At 41.5% G+C, this 19409-nt stretch overlaps 1 protein-coding gene across 4 annotated transcripts in view; it reads left to right on the top strand.

Annotated features, from left to right (window-relative positions):
• PTPRK (protein tyrosine phosphatase receptor type K) overlaps window positions 1–19409 on the top strand; it is a 395839-nt gene that overhangs the window by 361019 nt on the left and 15411 nt on the right. For 2 of the 4 annotated variants that reach the window (XM_040429122.1, XM_040429120.1), the window contains 6 exons: window positions 4748–4902; window positions 13143–13278; window positions 13449–13607; window positions 16680–16853; window positions 18047–18178; window positions 18259–18384. In XM_040429122.1, the coding sequence (XP_040285056.1) occupies window positions 4748–4902; window positions 13143–13278; window positions 13449–13607; window positions 16680–16853; window positions 18047–18178; window positions 18259–18384 (882 nt within the window). The remainder of the gene's footprint in view (window positions 1–4747; window positions 4903–13142; window positions 13279–13448; window positions 13608–16679; window positions 16854–18046; window positions 18179–18258; window positions 18385–19409) is intronic. The other 2 variants (XM_040429123.1, XM_040429121.1) reach the window with 1 other exon arrangement.

Genomic DNA, 19409 nt, shown 5'->3' with positions numbered 1-19409 from the left:
TTTTAGCTTGCACTTCAGTCATTCTGAAAAAAGAAAAATGCAATCTGGTGTCACAGTAGCTTGTTTCTTTGAATAAAATACCACACAGTCACATAAGCCCATGTTGGCGCTTCCTCATGTATAGCATATACCATAAGTATATACACTGGAGGTCTGAACGCTGGAACTCCACCCATCCAGAGAAATTAGGTCTTGGCTATCTCAGGCGCAATCCTAGAGAATGATTTGAGCAGGAAGACACATGCTCGACCAGCCACTGCTTCAAAACAGGGAAACAGTGGGAGTCCCAGCAGTTGGACACCCAGCGATCAGCTAATTATCCCCTATCCTTTGGCACAACCTCTAAGTATGTGTGTCCTTATTTGTCAAGTAGTACAGACAAAATAAATATATGACAGCTAAAAAACAAGTAAGAAAAGATAAAGCCAGACATAGGGCTGCAGCTAACGATTATTTGAATAATCGATTAGTTGTCGATAATTTCATCGATTAATCGGGAAAAAAACACCAAAATGACAAAAAAGGGATTTATATGATTTTACTTGAAAAATTATCTTCAAAGGCCATATTAAAACAAATTTAGGAGTTACGTAATTATTAAAATTTTGCATTACAATGTAAAAAAGACAAGTTATGGGGGATCTGTGGATGACACTGTTATGGGGGTGATCTGTAGATGGCACTGTTATGGGGATCTGTGGATGACACACTGTTATGGGGATCTGTGGATGACACACTGTTATGGGGATCTGTGGATGACACACTGTTATGGGGATCTGTGGATGACACACTGTTATGGGGATCTGTGGATGACACACTGTTATGGGGATCTGTGGATGACACACTGTTATGGGGATCTGTGGATGACACCCTGTTATGGGGGATCTGTGGATGACACACTGTTATGGGGGATCTGTGGTTGACACACTGTTATGGGGGATCTGTGGATGACACACTGTTATGGGGGATCTGTGGATGACACACTGTTATGGGGGATCTGTGGATGACACACTGTTATGGGGGATCTGTGGATGACACACTGTTATGGGGGATCTGTGGATGACACACTGTTATGGGGGATCTGTGGATGACACACTGTTATGGGGGATCTGTGGATGACACACTGTTATGGAGGGCATCTGTGGATGACACACTGTTATGGAGGGCATCTGTGGATGACACACTGTTATGGAGGGCATCTGTGGATGACACACTGTTATGGAGGGCATCTGTGAATGGCACTGTTATGGAGGGGATCTGTGGATGGTACTGTTATGGGAGGGGTATCTGTGGATGGTACTGTTATGGGGAGGGGGATCTGTGGATGGCACTGTTATGGGGAGGGGGATCTGTGCACTGCTATGAGGAGGGGGATCTGTGGATGGCACTGTTATGGGGAGGGGGATCTGTGCACTGCTATGAGCAGGGGGATCTGTGGATGGCACTGTTATGGGGAGGGGGATCAGTGGATGACACTGCTATGGGGGATCTATGGATGACACTATATATCATCGTATGCTATATGTGTCATCCACAGATCTCCCCCATAACAGTGCCATCCACAGATCCCCTCCACAACAGTGCCATCCACAGATCTCCCAATACACCAGCCACATCAGTATTCAGACTATTCCTTAACTGACAGTAGCTTTTACTTGAACTTTAAATCAGCTCTATGATCTTTATTACCTTACAAATACAATGAAGCTCCAGTAACAGGCAGAGCAGGCGGCGGCGTAATGTCACTCACTCACGTGATGCGCCTGCTCCGCCCACTTTATGAATGAAGCAGGCGGAGCAGGCGCGTCACGTGAGTAAGTGACGTAACGCCGCCGCCCGCTCTGCCTGTTACCGGAGCTTCATTGTAAGTTAGTAAAGATGCGCTGATTTAAAGTTGAAATAAAAGTTACCGCTGGTACTACACAGGATGGGTGTGAAGAAGAATGTTAAACAGACAGGAGAAGTAGACCAATGGCTATGCTTAAGATATATTAATAAACTAACTGATGTTGGAGTTCGGATCCGTTCCATCGCTCGAGTAAGGGGGGGGAGAATTGTGTTATAGTTGGGCAGGGAGGGTTGGTCCTATGTTCATTAATTACAATGGATGGAAAGGTGGTTTGTACATGGTATAATGGTATACTGTGTAACTAGATTACTTGATCTTAGGTGCATCTTATGATATGCCTGTTGACATATTGCATACTCATGGAAGTAATTCTTTGGCCGATCATGTAATACTATGATACTATTGTTATCAACTGATGCATGTATAATGTGCAGGCTATTTTCTTTCTTTGTATTTTTGTGATTTTCTAAAAATGTCAAAAATTATCTGATTTAAAAGTTACCGCTGGTTAAGGACCCTGACCTCCCGCCCCGCATTGCAACGAATCGGCCGATTATTCAATAACTGGATTCTTTGAAAACGAATCCAGTTATTGAATATTATCGATAACTTCGATTAATAGTTGCAGCCCTAGCCAGACAAGCATATTTATTTTACTCCTGGTCATCATATAATTCTAGACTCTAGAGCAAGCATGCTCAACCTGCGGCCCTCCAGCTGTTGCAAAACTTCAATTCCCACAATGCCAATCTGTAGGATGATCGCTGTAGGCTGTCAGGGAATGATGGGAGTTGTAGTTTTGCAACAGCTGGAGGGCCGCAGGTTGAGCATGCCTACTCTAGAGAAACAAATAAAAGGTCCTCATAGACTAGAAGTGTAAAGCTTTTATGAAACAGACAAAGCGGCAATGGCCATATTCCTGGTGATTAGGTGCTATCATATTGCACCATTAGGGGGCAGTTATTTTTAGTTGGGGTGTTGCCTTGCTGTTCCACTTGCAGATTTCTGTTTTAGTCATACCATGTAGTTTTAAGGCATTGGGTAAGATTGACATTTCTTAGGTCAGTTTATCTCATGTGCACTGGAGTAAGATGCATCTATCAGCACTTGTTACCAGTTGGACATTTATTGCAAACTACTGGAAATGAATTCATACATTTCCAGGGGTAGTAATAGAGGAATAGTCCACATAGTCATAAGAATAGATGCTCCAGAATTATTACATGGGGAATACAAGTAGTTACAAAAAAAAAATAGATATGTCAGGAATGGTTACAGGCCCACATTAAGGCTAATTCCAAAAGTGTCCAGTGCAGAAAACGCTGCCTGTGGATTGTGATTTCTCTGCCCTATCTTGCATCTACTGAATTGTACGTCAGTACAAATCATTAGAGTTGAGGTCAGACAGGAAAACACAGCATTATAAATCATTATAATGCTGTGCTGTGTTCAAATCATACTCCCACACGGAGCATGTATTCTGCAGCGGACACGCTCTTCTGAAATTGGCCTAAGAGGCAGAATGCTCCTAATAAATAATTTAAAAAAAATTTGTGCAAATGATGCACATGTCAAAATGTTAAACTTTTTAAGCTAGTATTGTTGTGTAAAGCCAATGATAAATTTACCCTGTTGTGTTTTCATGTGCAGTGGAGAATAATTTTAAGGATAAAATGGAAATTTCTGCAATTTATTTTTATTTGGTTAACTATTACGATAGTAAAAAAAGAACAATAAAAAACTAACGGCTGATCCGAATTCAGATGTCATTTCTCTAAATGCTTCTAATCAATGATTAGTCATGTAAAAAACAAAAGATTAATTCTATATCTCTTTACATGTTTAAGGCACCTATTATAGGTCCATACCAACATTCTTCTCATCTTTTTTGGAGCAAAGCCTCTCTTATGGCTCTTCATAGTCAATGACCCCTCTTAAGTTTACTTGAAATAGCATTAGAAGATACTTCCACTTACTCATAAGAGCCTGAATTAAATGACCTACCTTGTTTTCCAGACTATAATGGCTCCATGCCTGTCCTATTCTCCCAGAATGAGATGTAATGTGCATACTTGGAGCGAAATATATAGCCGTAAGGGTAGATTGACACGCGGTACAAATGTCTTTGCCTGTACCAATTACCTGAATGTAGCTTGCAGAAAACATTCCCATTCAGAATGATGGGATTGATCTTCAGGTGCAGAAATGTCTGTAGCAAGCCTGGCATATGTGAATAATACAGCCATGCATATGCGCTATAGTAAACACTTAAGTTTGGATGGGTGGAAAGTAAAATTCCGCCCTACTGGTACCATTATAAACCGATTAGGAAGAGTTATGGTACTTTATTATAAATTATTATTATTACATTTTAATAAGATGTTCATGTTGTCCACAATAAGTGTCCGCAATAGATTTCTTCTAGTTTCCTTCTGAGGGAAGAGGGTGTCGCTGCAGTACTTTCTGCAGCAGCCACTACTTTTCACATAATATACTGCACTTGTAGCTTCTTATTCTTTTGCCGCGTGCAGCGTCTCTTGAATGTTTACCTTCCTGTGGATTAATTATTTGTTACGGCTCTCTCGACGTTTGTTGCTTGTGGTGCAGCCAAGCAAAACAGTGAAGTTAGGTTCTTTCTCCTGCAGATAGCGGTTTGGTGGAAATTGATTGCTTGATAGCACTATAAAATATCCTGGAATAAAGCAATCATTTGCCGTCAACCCGCTCCCTGATACTATAACTCAGGACACAGTGAGTGCTGGAGTGAAATAAATGTAGTAATACATGTACTAACGGCACTTGATTCTTTCTTTTTCCATCTTGGGCCTGGAAATATATAGTAGACATTTACTTCTTTGTCTGTCAACCCCTGTACAACAATATCTGAATTTGTTCCAGAGAGGATATAATGAAATCCGGGAAGTCAAGCAGTTCCACTTTACTGGTTGGCCTGACCATGGAGTACCGTACCATGCCACTGGACTGTTGTCCTTTATTAGAAGAGTGAAAATGTCCAACCCTCCAAGTGCTGGGCCCATTGTTGTGCATTGCAGGTTAGTATTTGGAAAAAAGGGCTATTACATGATTTTTGCATGTCTCTGCTGCTAAATTTTCAGTACTGGAATTAGGCAGTGGATTTATGTGAAACCCTCCGCTGCACAAAACACCCGAATTGGGCTGGTTTTTGCAGGGCTATTGCTGCAGAAATCGCAACTGGTCTTCCACTTATTTCAACCTTTGCATTTCAGAAGTTGAAAGCTGTCGGTAAATCCTACATTAATCGACGTAGGAAAACCCTCAGCAAAAGCCAGGTTACAGTGCTAATAATTCAGAGATTGTCACTCAGGATATTTAAACACAAATCCGTTAGGAAATTGGTTCCACTCCAGTTCCAGAGCAGTCAATGAACATGAAGTCCATACACACCTATAGTTTCGCCATCTTCTCAGCTTCTTCCAGGGCATCTTATTTTAAAGAGTTGCTTCATCCTGGATTTTTAATCTAATGTGGTTAACAGTGTTTGTCAGATCATTGTGGTCATTGACTGCTGTGAAATTGCAGTGGAACCGGTTTCCTATTAGATTTGTGTTAAAATATTAGGCGTTTTCTGAATTATTGAGATTTTTGAGGATTTTGGACACTATCATTTTGTCTGTTGCACCTGGTATTTGTACATGTACCTGTGAACTCGTTGTTTCTGTATTACTTGTGCTTTTATATTTCAGTTAATGCTGCTTCTGCAGAGTGTGGATGAGATTTCTAGTACTCTAAAACACTGCAGATAAGGCTACTTTCACACCTGCGTTTAGGTGCGGATCCGTCTGGTATCTGCAAAATGGATCCGCACCTATAATGCAAACACTTGTATCCGTTCAGAACGGATCCGTTTGCATTACCATGAACAAAAGCTAAAAAAATATATATATTTTTTTGTTCATGATAATGCAAACGGATTTGTTTTGACTTACATTGAAAGTCAATGGGAGGCGGATCCGTTTTTCAATTGCACCATATTGTGTCAATAAAAACGGATCCGTCCCCATTGACTTACATTGTAAGTCAGGACGGATCCGTTTGGCTCAATATCGTCAGACGGCGTTCTGGTGTCAGCCTGAACGGAGGCAAACTGATGCATCCTTATCCATTCAGAATGCATTGGGGCTAAACTGATCCGTTTTGGGCCGCTTGTGAGAGCCTTGAAACGGATCTCGCAGGCGGACCCAGAAACGGCAGTGTGAAAGTAGCCTTAGCCTCATACAAATCTACTGTGGCAAGTCTGCAGTGTTGATATCCATTGTGAATGTGAAGTGTCACACATGAAAAAAAAAAAGCCAAACTGCAATCCATGCAAGTAAGGCCTCATACACACGATCATATCTGTTTTGCCGTCCGGAAATTAAAGATCTGCAAAATATGGGTGCCGTCCGTATTTCTTTAGTGGGTCCATGGTCCGGACATATGGATGCAGAAAGCACACTGATGATCGGTGTGCTTTCTGCATCCATATGTCCATTCCACAAAAACGTAGAAGATGTGCTATACTTACCCACAAAACACGGACCACAGACCCCTTGAAGTCAATGAGTCCACAAAAAATGTGACTGCAACACAGACAATATCTGTATATTGCGGACCGCAAAATATGGTTGAGTACAGGAGGCCTAAAAGGAATCATGTGAAAATTCACTTATATTGGAAGTTTTTGTAATCATTTGGTTTGCATGTTTTCCTATAGAGATAGAAATGTTCTTAATTTCATGAGAAAACAAGGGATCTGGCCAAATAAGCTGCATGTTAATTGAAATGGAGGCAGGAGGGTTAACGCGCACTGTGCACAAAGAAGTTGTAACTTTTCATGTAACGTTTCCATTCACGGTGACTTTGCAAACTTTACGCCAGGGATGTTTACCAGCAAGACATCCTTATGTTAATTTAGGTTGTTGGGCTCATTTGCTGCAAAGTACAAAGTTAAATCAGTCTCTTCCAACAATGTAGATGTTCTGCCACGCTTTTAGATGTGAGCCGTTCACAGCTCCATGTTTGCCTAAACACTGGTGTCATTCCGAGGCAATGAGATGGCTGCATTAAATAACCCAGAGCAGCACTGTTACTTACATTTCCTTGAAAGAAGTGGCTGGAGAATGCACTTGTAATAAATCAGACCTCGGAGTGTGCTTCTCCTCTTGTTTTATTCAGACAGCGGCTGGTGAAGAGTAAACAAATAGCTGTGCTGAAAACCTCTTGGTATTGATCTTCCATGATTGAATGCTGGGGCAGGCAGGGTGGAGAGTCGGAGCACAGCCCGTTATCTTCTGCCTGTGCTAGTCCTACTAATGAGAACCAGGGATGCAATACGTGGGATGTAACCCATTGTCCACCACAGGCTGCTTTCCCCTGAATCCAATATCTGCCAGACTCCTAGCAACATACAATTTTTTTTATTTTTTTTTATTTTTTTTTACAAGTCTTCTGTTTTAAAATACATTTTTCTCTAATTGTCTTTTTTCATATCAACATAGCGTGTACTAGGAAAACAGTGCCGTGTAGGTGGAGAACAATAGGCACCTTTATTCACAAATACAGCTCTTACCTATTCCAAAGCACTCTACAGAGATTGTCATCACTCACATCTGGGACTCACTAAATTCTAACTTAGGCTACTTTCACACTAGCATCACCGACCTCCGGCAGGCTGTTCCGTCGGGTGAACAGCCTGTTGCATCCGTTCTGCCGCTAGTGACCGTGTGCCCCCAGACTGCCGCTCCGTCCCCATTGACTATAATGGGGGCGGTGCGGAGTTCCGGCAGAGGCATGGCGAGAGGCTGCCGAATAAATGTCGGACATGTCATCGTAGTTTTATTCCGGCAGCCTCTCACCGTGCGTCCGCCGGAACTCCGCCCCCATTATAGTCAATGGGGACGGAACGGCAGTCCGGGGGCACACGTTCACTAGCAGCAGGACGGATCCGACAGGCTGTTCACCCGACGGAACAGCCTGCCGGAGGTCCGTGCCGCTAATTTTAAAGTAGCCTAAATCTGCCTGTATGTTTTTGGAATGTACATGATGCCAAAAAATTGAGAAATATGATAAGGAGAGTGTGCACAAATTCCTTAAAAGGAACCAATTTGTTCATGCTGTGCTTTCTGCCACTAGCCGGTTATAGAGCAGAGCGAAATTAGATTGATACAGTTTCTCACAAAAGTGAGTTCAACCCTCACATTTTTGAAAATATTTTATTATATATTATAACACTAAAGATATGACACTTTGATACAATGTAAAGTAGTCAGTGTACAGCTTGTATAACAGTGTAAATTTGGTGTGCCCTCAAAATAACTGAACACAGCCATTAATGTCTAAAATGTTGGCAACAAAAGTGAGTACACCCCTAAGTGGAAATGGCCAAATTGTGCCAAAAGTGTCAATATTTTGTGTGGCCATCATTATTTTCCAACACTGCGCTAACTCTCTTGGGCATGGAGTTCACTGGAATCCTCATCCATGATGACATCACGGTACCGGTGGATGTTAGAGACCTTGTGCTCCTCCACCTTCCATTTGAGGATGTCCCACAGATGCTCACTAGAGTTTAGGTCTGGAGACATGCTTGGCCAGTCCAGCACGTTTACCCTCAGTTTATTTAGCATCCAAGACAGTGGTTGTCTTGGATGTGTTTGGGGTTGTTATCATCTTGGAATACTGCCCTGTGACCCATTTGCCAAAAGGGAGGGGATCATGCTGTGCTTCGGTATTTCACAGTACATGTTAGCATTCATTGTTCCCTCAATGAACTGTAGCTCCCCACAGCTGGCAGCATTCATGCAGTTACAAACCATGACACTCCCACCACAATGCTTGACTGTAGGCAAGACACACGTCTTTGTACTTCTCACCTGGTTGCCGCCACATACGCTTGACACCATCTGAACCACATAAGTTTATCTTGGTCTCATCAGACCACAGGGCATGGTTCCAGTAATCCATGTCCTTGGTCTGATTGTCTTCAACAAACTGTATGCAGGCTCTCTTGTGCATCATCTTTAGAAGAGGCTTTCTTCTGGGACGACAGCCATGCAGACCAATTTGATGCAGTGTGCGGCATATGCTCTGAACACTGACAGGCTGACCCCCCCCCCCCCCCCCCCCCCCCCCCCCACACACACACACACACACACACACACACCCCTCTTTAACCTTTGCAGCAATGCTGGCAGCACTCATATGTCTATTTTGAAAAGACAACCCCTGGATATGACACTGAGCATGTGCACTTAACTTCTCTGGTTGACCATGGCGAGACCTGTTCTGAGTGGAACCTGTCTTGTTAATCCACTGTATCGTCTTGGCCACCGTGCTGCAGCTCAGTTTCAGGGTGTTGGCAATCTTCTTATAGGCTAGGCCATCTTTATGCAGAGCAACAATAATTTTTTTCAGATCCTCAGAGAGTTCTTTGCCATGAGGTGCCATGTTGAAGTTTTAGTGACCAGTATGAGAGTGTGTGAGAGCGATAACACTGAATTTAACACACTTGCTCCCCATTCACACCTGAGACCTTGTTACACTAAAGGAGTCACATGACATCGGGGAGGGAAAATGGCTAATTGGGCACAATTTGTCCATTTTCACTTAGGAATGTACTCACTTTTATTGCCAGCAGTTTAGACATTAATGGCTGTGTTGAGGGGTGTACTCACTTTTGTGAGAGACTATATAACAGTGCTCCAGACAGGAAAAAAAAAAAAACAGGAGCCATTGGCTTCTAAACTGAAAAATGTAGGGGCCAAATTAAATTTTTTGTCGCCAAATTGAAAATATATATAATTATAATTGAAGAAAAAAAGACTTGGAGAAGATGCGACGCAGGTCACAGTAATGAGCCAGCACTATACACTCACCTAAAGAATTATTAGGAACACCATACTAATACGGTGTTGGACCCCCTTTTGCCTTCAGAACTGCCTTAATTCTACGTGGTATTGATTCAACAAGGTGCTGATATCATTCTTTAGAAATGTTGGCCCATATTGATAGGATAGCATCTTGCAGTTGATGGAGATTTGAGGGATGCACATCCAGGGCACGAAGCTCCCGTTCCACCACATCCCAAAGATGCTCTATTGGGTTGAGATCTGGTGACTGTGGGGGCCATTTTAGTACAGTGAACTCATTGTCATGTTCAAGAAACCAATTTGAAATGATTCGAGCTTTGTGACATGGTGCATTATCCTGCTGGAAGTAGCCATCAGAGGATGGATACATGTTCTCATTCTGTTTACGCCAAATTCGGACTCTACCATTTGAATGTCTCAACAGAAATAGAGACTAATCAGACCAGGCAACATTTTTCCAGTCTTCAACAGTCCAATTTTGGTGAGCTTGTGCAAATTGTAGCCTCTTTTTCCTATTTGTAGTGGAGATGAGTGGTACCCAGTGGGGTCTTCTGCTGTTGTAGCCCATCCGCCTCAAGGTTGTGCGTGTTGTGGCTTCACAAATGCTTTGCTGCATACCTCGGTTGTAACGAGTGGTTATTTCAGTCAACGTTGCTCTTCTATCAGCTTGAATCAGTCGGCCCATTCTCCTCTGACCTCTAGCATCCACAAGGCATTTTTGCCCACAGGACTGCCGCATACTGGATGTTTTTCCCTTTTCACACCATTCTTTGTAAACCCTAGAAATGGTTGTGCGTGAAAATCCCAGTAACTGAGCAGATTGTGAAATACTCAGACCGGGCCGTCTGGCACCAACAAACATGCCACGCTCAAAATTGCTTAAATCACCTTTCTTTCCCATTCTGACATTCAGTTTGGAGTTCAGGAGATTGTCTTGACCAGGACCACACCCCTAAATGCATTGAAGCAACTGCCATGTGATTGGTTGACTAGATAATTGCATTAATGAGAAATAGAACAGGTGTTCCTAATAATTCTTTAGGTGAGTGTATATTAGGGGTCTCACGATACCAAAATTTTGATTCGGTTTCGATACCATAAAAAAGACACCATTCCCCATTTTATGGAACGTCCGGCCAATAATAAAACAGAAGGACCTATTTTTGGGGGGGACAAGGTGACACTGTTATTATTATTACCACATAGGAGATATTTTTTAATGTTTTAATAATTTGGACTTTTCGGACGTGGCGATATGTAATATGTTTATTGTTTATATAAGTAAAATTAGGAAAGAGGGCGATTTTTATCCTTTTTTTTATTTATTTTTTACACTTTTTATTTGCTAACTATACTTAGGGGCTACAACCCTTGTCCTATTCACTCTAATAGAGCTCTATTAGGGTGAATAGGATCTCACACTTTCGCTGCTGCCCTGGGCTTTGTGCACACAGCAGCAGAGAGCTTACCATGGCAGCCAGGGCTTCAGTCAACCTGGCTGCCATGGTAATCGATCAGAGCACTCCGCCACCAACGTTTTTAATACTGAGATTGGGGGGGCGCACTGCACCACCAATGATTTTAATTCTGGGGGAAGGGGGGACGCACTGCGCCACCACATGAGGGGGTTAACCTGCCACGGATCGCAGCTACCTGTCATAGAGGTCGGGTGCCGGCTATGTGATTCTGCAGCCAGCACCCGCCTCCTGTATTTGAACTAATGAGTGAATTAACATTATTGGTGGCGTAGTGGCCACAGCCTCTCCCCTCCTATTCACCTCTGTCTTTTCATTGGTGGCACAGGGGGGAGGGAAAGACTGCTTCCTTCTCCCCTGTGCTGCCTGCGGCAGGGCAAGGAATTATTGGCTCCCATGCCCCGCCACAATATTCATCTACAGCGTGGCAGCCCTGTTGCAAATGGCGACAAGGCTAAAACGTCTTGTCGCCATCAGCAAATTTTAAGGCGCATTATTTTAAGTCGCCATCTGGAGCGCTGTATAAATTGTGGTTACCGTATTTTTTGCTTTATAAGACGCATTTTTTCCCCAAAGGAAAATGGCTGTGCATCTTATAAAGCGAATATTAGTGAGCGCTTCCATTATGGAAGCACTCACTAGTATGCATAAGGTGCCTGGAGCGGGGAGTGAAGCACTGCGAGCGCTTCCGGTACTCACCCTCCTTGGTCTTCCTTCCTGGGGCTGGCGCTGCACTGTCCTGACCCTGTACAGAGTCACGGGCTGGAGAAGACATGGGAGCGCTGCCGGAGATGGAGAGGAGCCGTGGAGCAGGAGAGGTAAGAGGAGTTTTTAATTTTATTCTGATCGGAGGTGTTATGGTTCTGGCAAGGAACTCTGTGGGGTCTGACAATGGGGGCTGATCTAAGGTCTCATGGGGGTCTCTGAGGGCTGATCTGAGGTCTCATTGGGGTCTAAAATAAAGGGCTGATGGGGGTCTGATCCAATGTACTGATATTTGAGGGACAGATCTATTTTCCTCCTATAAAACCTGGGCTGCGTCTTATCATAGGGTGCATCTTATAAAGCAAAAAATACAGTAATTATAACTTGTTTTGTTCCTTCCCTGCTCATTCTATACTTAGGAACCAAGTGGGTGGTCATATTAGTGAATGACAGCCATCTCTGTATGCCTTTCATAGAGGAAGGCTGTCAGTCACTAATCAGACCACCCACTGAACTCCTAAGTAAAGAAAGAGCTGGGATTGTAATAATGAATGAAATACAAGTTTGTTTGTTTTTCTCACAAAACTCTATCAATCTGCTCAGCACCTCTTGCACTATAGCATTCGGTCTACAGATTGGATACCATATTCCCTTTAAGAAACATTTTCCCTAGAGTAAGGTTTAGTGCTGTAATCAACAGTTTCCTGTTCCAAAAAATAGAATTATGTCCAAGCTAGTCTGTGAGAAAAGTCAGATGAATGGCTATTATGGATAATAGCAGATCTGAGGCCTATGTCAGTAAAGTGCCATCATTTTCCAAAGTCATATATACTCCAATGTGATGTCAGTGAAAGCTTTAGAGATAGAACCGCAGTGAGTCAGAGAAAATGATTGCTAGTGGAAAATAAAGCAAATTCACACAGAACAGTTTGTATACTGTAGATCCACAGTCCATGGATTGCCACCTTATTCTCATTTCAGTCATGTAATACATTTGAATTAACTGTAAGGTTGCTTTGGCTTACTTTTATTTTAATTTATTTATCCTAATGGTCTTTTTTTCAAAAGACATACATTACTCTGGAAAAGTTCCTGGCGTTTTTAGGTTATATTAAAACACTGTAACATGAGAAAACATGCCTAATGGATCGGTAGTATAAGAGATGCCTTGGTATGTGCAGTTTCATCATTGTAATTAAATCATTGTATCTATATATTTCCTAGCGCTGGCGCTGGCCGAACTGGCTGTTACATAGTTATTGATATCATGCTGGACATGGCTGAGCGGGAAGGAGTTGTAGACATCTATAATTGTGTCAAAGCTTTACGTTCTCGCCGAATCAACATGGTCCAGACAGAGGTAAGTAACTTCTTTCCAATTAACTTATTTCATGTTGACTCTAAGGTGCATGTTGCTTCTTCTCAGTTAACTGAATGTCGAGGGGTCCTGTATCCACTGGTATACGCCCTCAATATGTAATTGGTGGGATCATGTGAACTGAGCCCCACTTATTTATCCTGTGTCTACAGGAGCAGTATATCTTTATCCACGATGCCATCCTAGAAGCATGCTTATGCGGAGAGACTGCCATTCCAGTCTGTGAATTTAAAGCAGCATACTTTGACATGATCAGAATAGACTCCCAGACCAACTCGTCACATCTCAAAGATGAATTCCAGGTATTATCAGTATGTATTCTAGGCTTCTCTCTTTTGAATGTCTTACAAGTATTTCCAATGTTAATTGTGTGTCCTTTAAGATGTATTTAGCAATGTGAGGAAACAAATTTATTTTAGCTAGGCACATATAAATTACCGACCCAGTGCTGTAATCCTAGTACACATTAGAAGTATCCAGCTAACATGCCACTTAGGAAAAACAAATGTTTCTCTTTTACTTCAACGTGAAGCTCCACTTTTGTTAATCCTTTCAAGAATAGACTTGTACGTAATTTCTATATCTTAAGTACAATATAGTGTCCATAGAGAATCAGATGAACTGAGCTTTGGCGACACAGTTTTCATCTTCTTGGCTTAGAAAAACTGCCTCTTTCTTACTTGGCAGGATCTCTTTTGCTTACTATAAGAGCCATCAGTGGCAGTAAACAATGGCTTTTCCCCCAAAATGGAGCTTTACTTTAAGTGGGTTAGAGGAAAATCCTAACAGTTGTTTGTGAATGTTAGACATAAATGTGTTTACACTGATTCCTGACCTAGTTTGGTGTGTGTCATGTGCATGTCCTGCGTAGTTGTCATGCATGAACTTTATTGAAGACCATTTATATTATAGTTGCATCTGACTGTAAATTAAACATCGGAATAGCTAGTCAGCAAATTGTTATATTGAAGTCCTTGTGCTGTTGTAAATAGCATCAGCATGCTCCGATATACAGAAAGATCTATTGTCCACAAGCAAACAGCAGTTCTGGCCCAGCTTATATCAACCAAGTGGTTTTCATTATGTTGTTTACTTCAAATTCCAGTCTATTTCAGTTTTCTGAGTTAATTCTACTTCCAAGAAATATTTAGCAATTTCTGGCTTTCCATTAAGTGAAAGATTTTTGCCAGAACGTTGTACACCCACTAGTGCATAGTGTAACTCCTCTTTTACCTATCTTCTGACGTGTCACAATATGTAGGCGTACATATATTGACTCGCTAGACTCTAGTCCTCTTTTTATCCTAGAGATTTGCTTATCTCTGAGCTGTTCTAACAGCTTTCAAGCAAACTGTATACAATAGAAGTAGCGTCCCCACCATAAAAAGCTAAAAGATCAAGGCACTTGGTACTGTAGGTTTCAGGCCCCTTTATTTTTTCAGTTTGGGGACATCCCAACTCATGGCCTCTAGTTAGCTATCTTCAGACTCGTGTCCAGACCATGCTAGCAAGGTGAAGCATGTAATCCAGTATACAAGGTGCAAAGCATAAAGGAGTTAGAGTGCATTTGTTTCCAACAATAGAAAGTGACACATTTTTCAAAGTTGAAGAGAAAACTTTGTGGCACTCTTTTGTAGGTACGCTACTGGAAGTCGGGTTCCCACCCCGTCAAAATCAAGAAGAATGCAAACTCCAGTTTATGCGATTTGATGAGTTGTATTTAATAGGAAATGCGATAAATCATATATGCGTGACGTTTCGGCCACAATCCGGCCTTCATCAGACTATCACAATAAATAAAAAATATAAAGAGGGTACATTATATATATATATATATATATATATATATATATATATATATTAGTGTCAGCTATCATGATCATGGTGAGACAGTATATATTATGTATATACTACTGTCTCACCACGATCATGATATCTGACACTATATAATGTACCCTCTTTATATTTTGTATTTTTTGTAATAGTCTGAAGGCCGGATTGTGGCCGAAACGTCATGCATATGATTTACCGCATTTCCTATTAAATACAACTCATCAAATCGCATAAACTGGAGTTTGCATTCTTCTACATTTTCCAAAGTTGTCAGGCACATTATTCCTCGTGTCATAGGCATGGAAAGTACTGTTTGTGTTCTCTACATCTAATTCATACATCCCTTCCTAATACGATAATGCTGAATTTCTCTCTAATCAAAGCAACCTGGACGGTTCATATAATAAGCAACCCTGACTACCCCACGAGCACAACATATATTATAGAAGGGCTCCTCAAGCTTTCTGGAGATTCAGTGAGCATTTTACATGATGTCTGTGATTAAGGCAGCAGAAATGTGTGCAAGTCTTCCCCACAACTTCTCCCCTTCCCTATTTACTTGGTTATTACCAGCTTCAATCCGTTCTGTAGTCAGCACACTCATTTTAAAGAAAACTGCTGGATGTTATCCACAAGCTATTTTATAAAACAGCAATGCTTTGCAAATCTTTTTATTAACTAGCACATTTTTCTTACCCATGCTTCCAAATTCCCTTAGTATATGATTTATGTTTAAATAGATCTAACTGCTCTGAAATGATACTGTACTGTGAACTGCTTACTATGTAATGGATTCATTAAATGGTCATATATATAATTTTAAAAAAAGTGATAGAATTTCCATTTTTCATTTATCTTTCTACATTCCTTCTATAAGAAAGGCCCTTTCATTTTTGTCACAGGTTTGACAGTATTAAACTCTTCAAAGCTCTTCACAGATGTCCTACTGGACCTTTTTCTGGCTGTAAGACGCTAATGCTCTACCTGCACTAGAAAATCCGGCATGCTGTGACCTACCCCTTAGGTGTCCCACCTCAATAGACGTTTGCCAGCCAAAAATGTATGGCTTCAAGAGGGCATTAGCACTACTGTTCATTTCAGGAACATGTAGGCAATAGTGCAGACTGACACACTCCCAATGGACAAGTCCTTTTTTCTTCCTTTATGTCTTGGATTATTGTTCTGTTACTACTGTCCTCCTCATTACAACGTCTACATCTGGTACATGATCTAGTCCAGGGGGCCTGTACAAGCAGCAGTCATTAGCAGATGCATGAAGTTACCGCTAGGCAAAGTGGATTGATTTTAGCTACATATAAAAAGCAGGCCAGTTGATAGTCTTTCATAAGATCACAGAGACTTTTGAATACAAAGGTTTACACACACTAATCAGCGTAACAGTTTTCGCCAAATTACTTTATTGTTCAATTGTTTTTAACCCATCAGTATACAGCCTTCTTTCTTGCGAAGGTTAAGCAGTTTTAGCGCATTCTCCTGTCACAAAAACCACTGGGGCAGCACGGTGTCTCTAATGAATCTCTCTCCTGCAGACTCTGAATTCTGTGACCCCAAGATTACAGGCCGAGGACTGCAGTATAGCCTGCTTGCCGAGGAACCATGACAAGAACCGCTTCATGGACCTGCTGCCGCCTGACAGATGCCTGCCTTTCTTAATTACCATAGATGGGGAGAGCAGCAATTACATCAATGCTGCGCTGGTGGATGTAAGGAGACCTATCTCTCTGCTTGATGTGTGTAGAGAACAGGAATAGAGCCTGATACACCGTGATTGATGGACCTGCTCTGCAGAATATTCCAAAACTAATGGGCAGTAATTAAAGCCCTGTTGCCGTTGACTGAAATTGAATTCCCATGAAATGTTGGCTAGTTGTTCGTCACTTTCAGGGTTCACCTCTTGTGGGAATGATGCCTTCACATGGTCAATTTATTTGCGATCTAGCTATTAATGGAGAGCTTAGTACCATTCAAGGTTATCAAGACACAGTCTACAGATCTGTTTGAAGCTTTAAGGTCACTGTGCTGTGTGACAAAAGTGTTCACATCTTCCCAGATGTCATTTAGTTGTAATATGGCTTAGCGCCGTTTCTTGTGTGCAACTCTGAGATTTCTAGTCCACATCTGCTCGCTTCAGGAGCCCAATATCACTTATAGCGACGTGACTCTAAGAACCAAGCTGTTCTGCTAATGCTGATCCCTTGATGCACACAGAAAGCGGGTTACAAGCGTGATGTATAATTACAGTGAAAAGTGCAAGCAACATGGTTTTTAATAAGAAGAAAATCTAAACTTAAGTTTGAAAAACCCCTCCTAAAGGGAGTCGTAATTGGCAAACTCGGCAGCAGCATGTATCCTTGTTTACATGTCATGAACGGGCGGCATGTCTCGTTTTGTGCGGTTTACTGCATTCCAGTTCAGTGATTCTTCATGCTGAATAATTAATGGATGCATTAAATTGTAAATGGAGACTTTAATGAACTACATTAGGCAGAGCATTTTATGTTGCGTTTAGAAGAGGCAGCTCTATTTGTTTCATTTAGCATAATTGGTTAAGTGATGCTCTATGTGATGAAATGCATTAGAGAATGTAGTGCTGGATATGCTCAAATATCTCCCATGCCACCCTGTCTGTCTTCATGTGCCACAATTTTAGGGCAACAGTGTCTTATGACTTCTAACAGCTTTCCTATCTGGATCTGTGAGCGAGGCTTCAGGTTATTTCATACTCTATGCCTCTAACCGCTTTTTAGCTATTACAAAGCTCTTATATAGCTAAAACATGATCTACCAAATATGAAGCTGTGGGCTGTGATGCCCTGATTGGCAGACCTGTCCATCGTTGCCTCTTTTTGCTAAATCCAAGTCTTTATCTTTTTTTTTTTCTTCTTCTATGTAATAGAGCTACAGACAGCCAGCTGCCTTCATTGTCACACAGCATCCCTTGCCAAACACTGTGAAGGACTTCTGGAGATTAGTTTATGACTATGGATGCTCTTCCTTAGTGATGCTGAATGAAGTCGACTTGACACAGGTCATTTGCTGTTTGGTTTACAATCTATTCGATAAAATGGAATGTCATTTTATTAAGAAGGTATGATTTGTGACCCACAGGGTTGTCCACAATATTGGCCAGAGGAGGGAATGCTGCGGTACGGTCCTATCCAAGTGGAATGCATGTCCTGCTCAATGGATTGTGATGTCATCAACCGAATCTTCAGAATATGCAACCTGACGCGGGTAACTAATTATAAATTTTGTGGACAATGTGATATTAAAAATTAAATGAAACTTGCTTCATCTGTTTTTTTTCATCTAGTCCTTAACCCCTTAAAACAAAATGAAGTAACTATGCAAGCTCATCTAGCTCCATATGCAGCGGGTGCTGGCTGTATTATACAGCTGACACCTGCTGACAATGATCAGAGGTAAGTTCGATCCTGGTCATTTAAACCCTTTAGATGCTGTGGTCAATAGCAACCACTGCACCTGAGGGGTTAAATCGTGAAATCGCAGTATTCCGACCGATTACTACAGTAGCCTGGGGCCTTGTAAAGGCTCCCAGGTGTGCCCATAATAAGATACCTTTTAAGCCTCTGGCAGGGCTTCATAGGAAGTCTGTCAAGATCCCATAGACTACACTAGTATTCTATTGCACGCTGTGGTAATAGTGATCAGGGGGAGGAAAAATTTATATAAATATATATCATTTGCAGTGAACGCCGTAACAAAAAAGATGGCAATTTAGAAGTTTTTTTGTTCACCCTGCCTCCCTACAAAATATTAAATAAAAATATGGCGATGAAAAGAACTATTTTAAAGGTTTTTATTTTTTAACTATTAAAATACAAATTTGGTAATGTAGTAGGCATACTAACAAGCAAAAAAATATGGTGGAATTGTGTATTTATTTTTATTTTTTTTAGTTTCACCTGACAAAGATTTTTTTTTTTCCCATTTTCCAATTCAAGATATAGTAAATGTTGAGCGGGGGGGGGAAACTTGTCCTGCAAAAAAATCTGCCCTCCTATGGTAATGCAAATGAAAATAGTTATGGCTCTCGGAAGGCAGGGAAGGGAAAGACGAAAGTGCAAAATGAAAATTGTCCCTGTGCTTAAGGGGTTAACATATGTTAACCATTGTGAAATACTATGAACTTGACATAGAGACAGAATCCCTCAACACTTGAAGCACATGTGCCCTAGTTTCTGTGTTACAGTAAGGATGCTATTACAAGTAGCATTTTTGTGATGTGAAAAAAATCT

The sequence above is a fragment of the Bufo bufo genome, chromosome 4 (assembly GCF_905171765.1).
Source record: "Bufo bufo chromosome 4, aBufBuf1.1, whole genome shotgun sequence".
Taxonomy (NCBI): domain Eukaryota; kingdom Metazoa; phylum Chordata; class Amphibia; order Anura; family Bufonidae; genus Bufo; species Bufo bufo.
The sequence above is the reverse complement of the archived record's forward strand: the minus strand, read 5'-3'. Positions and strand labels throughout refer to the sequence as shown.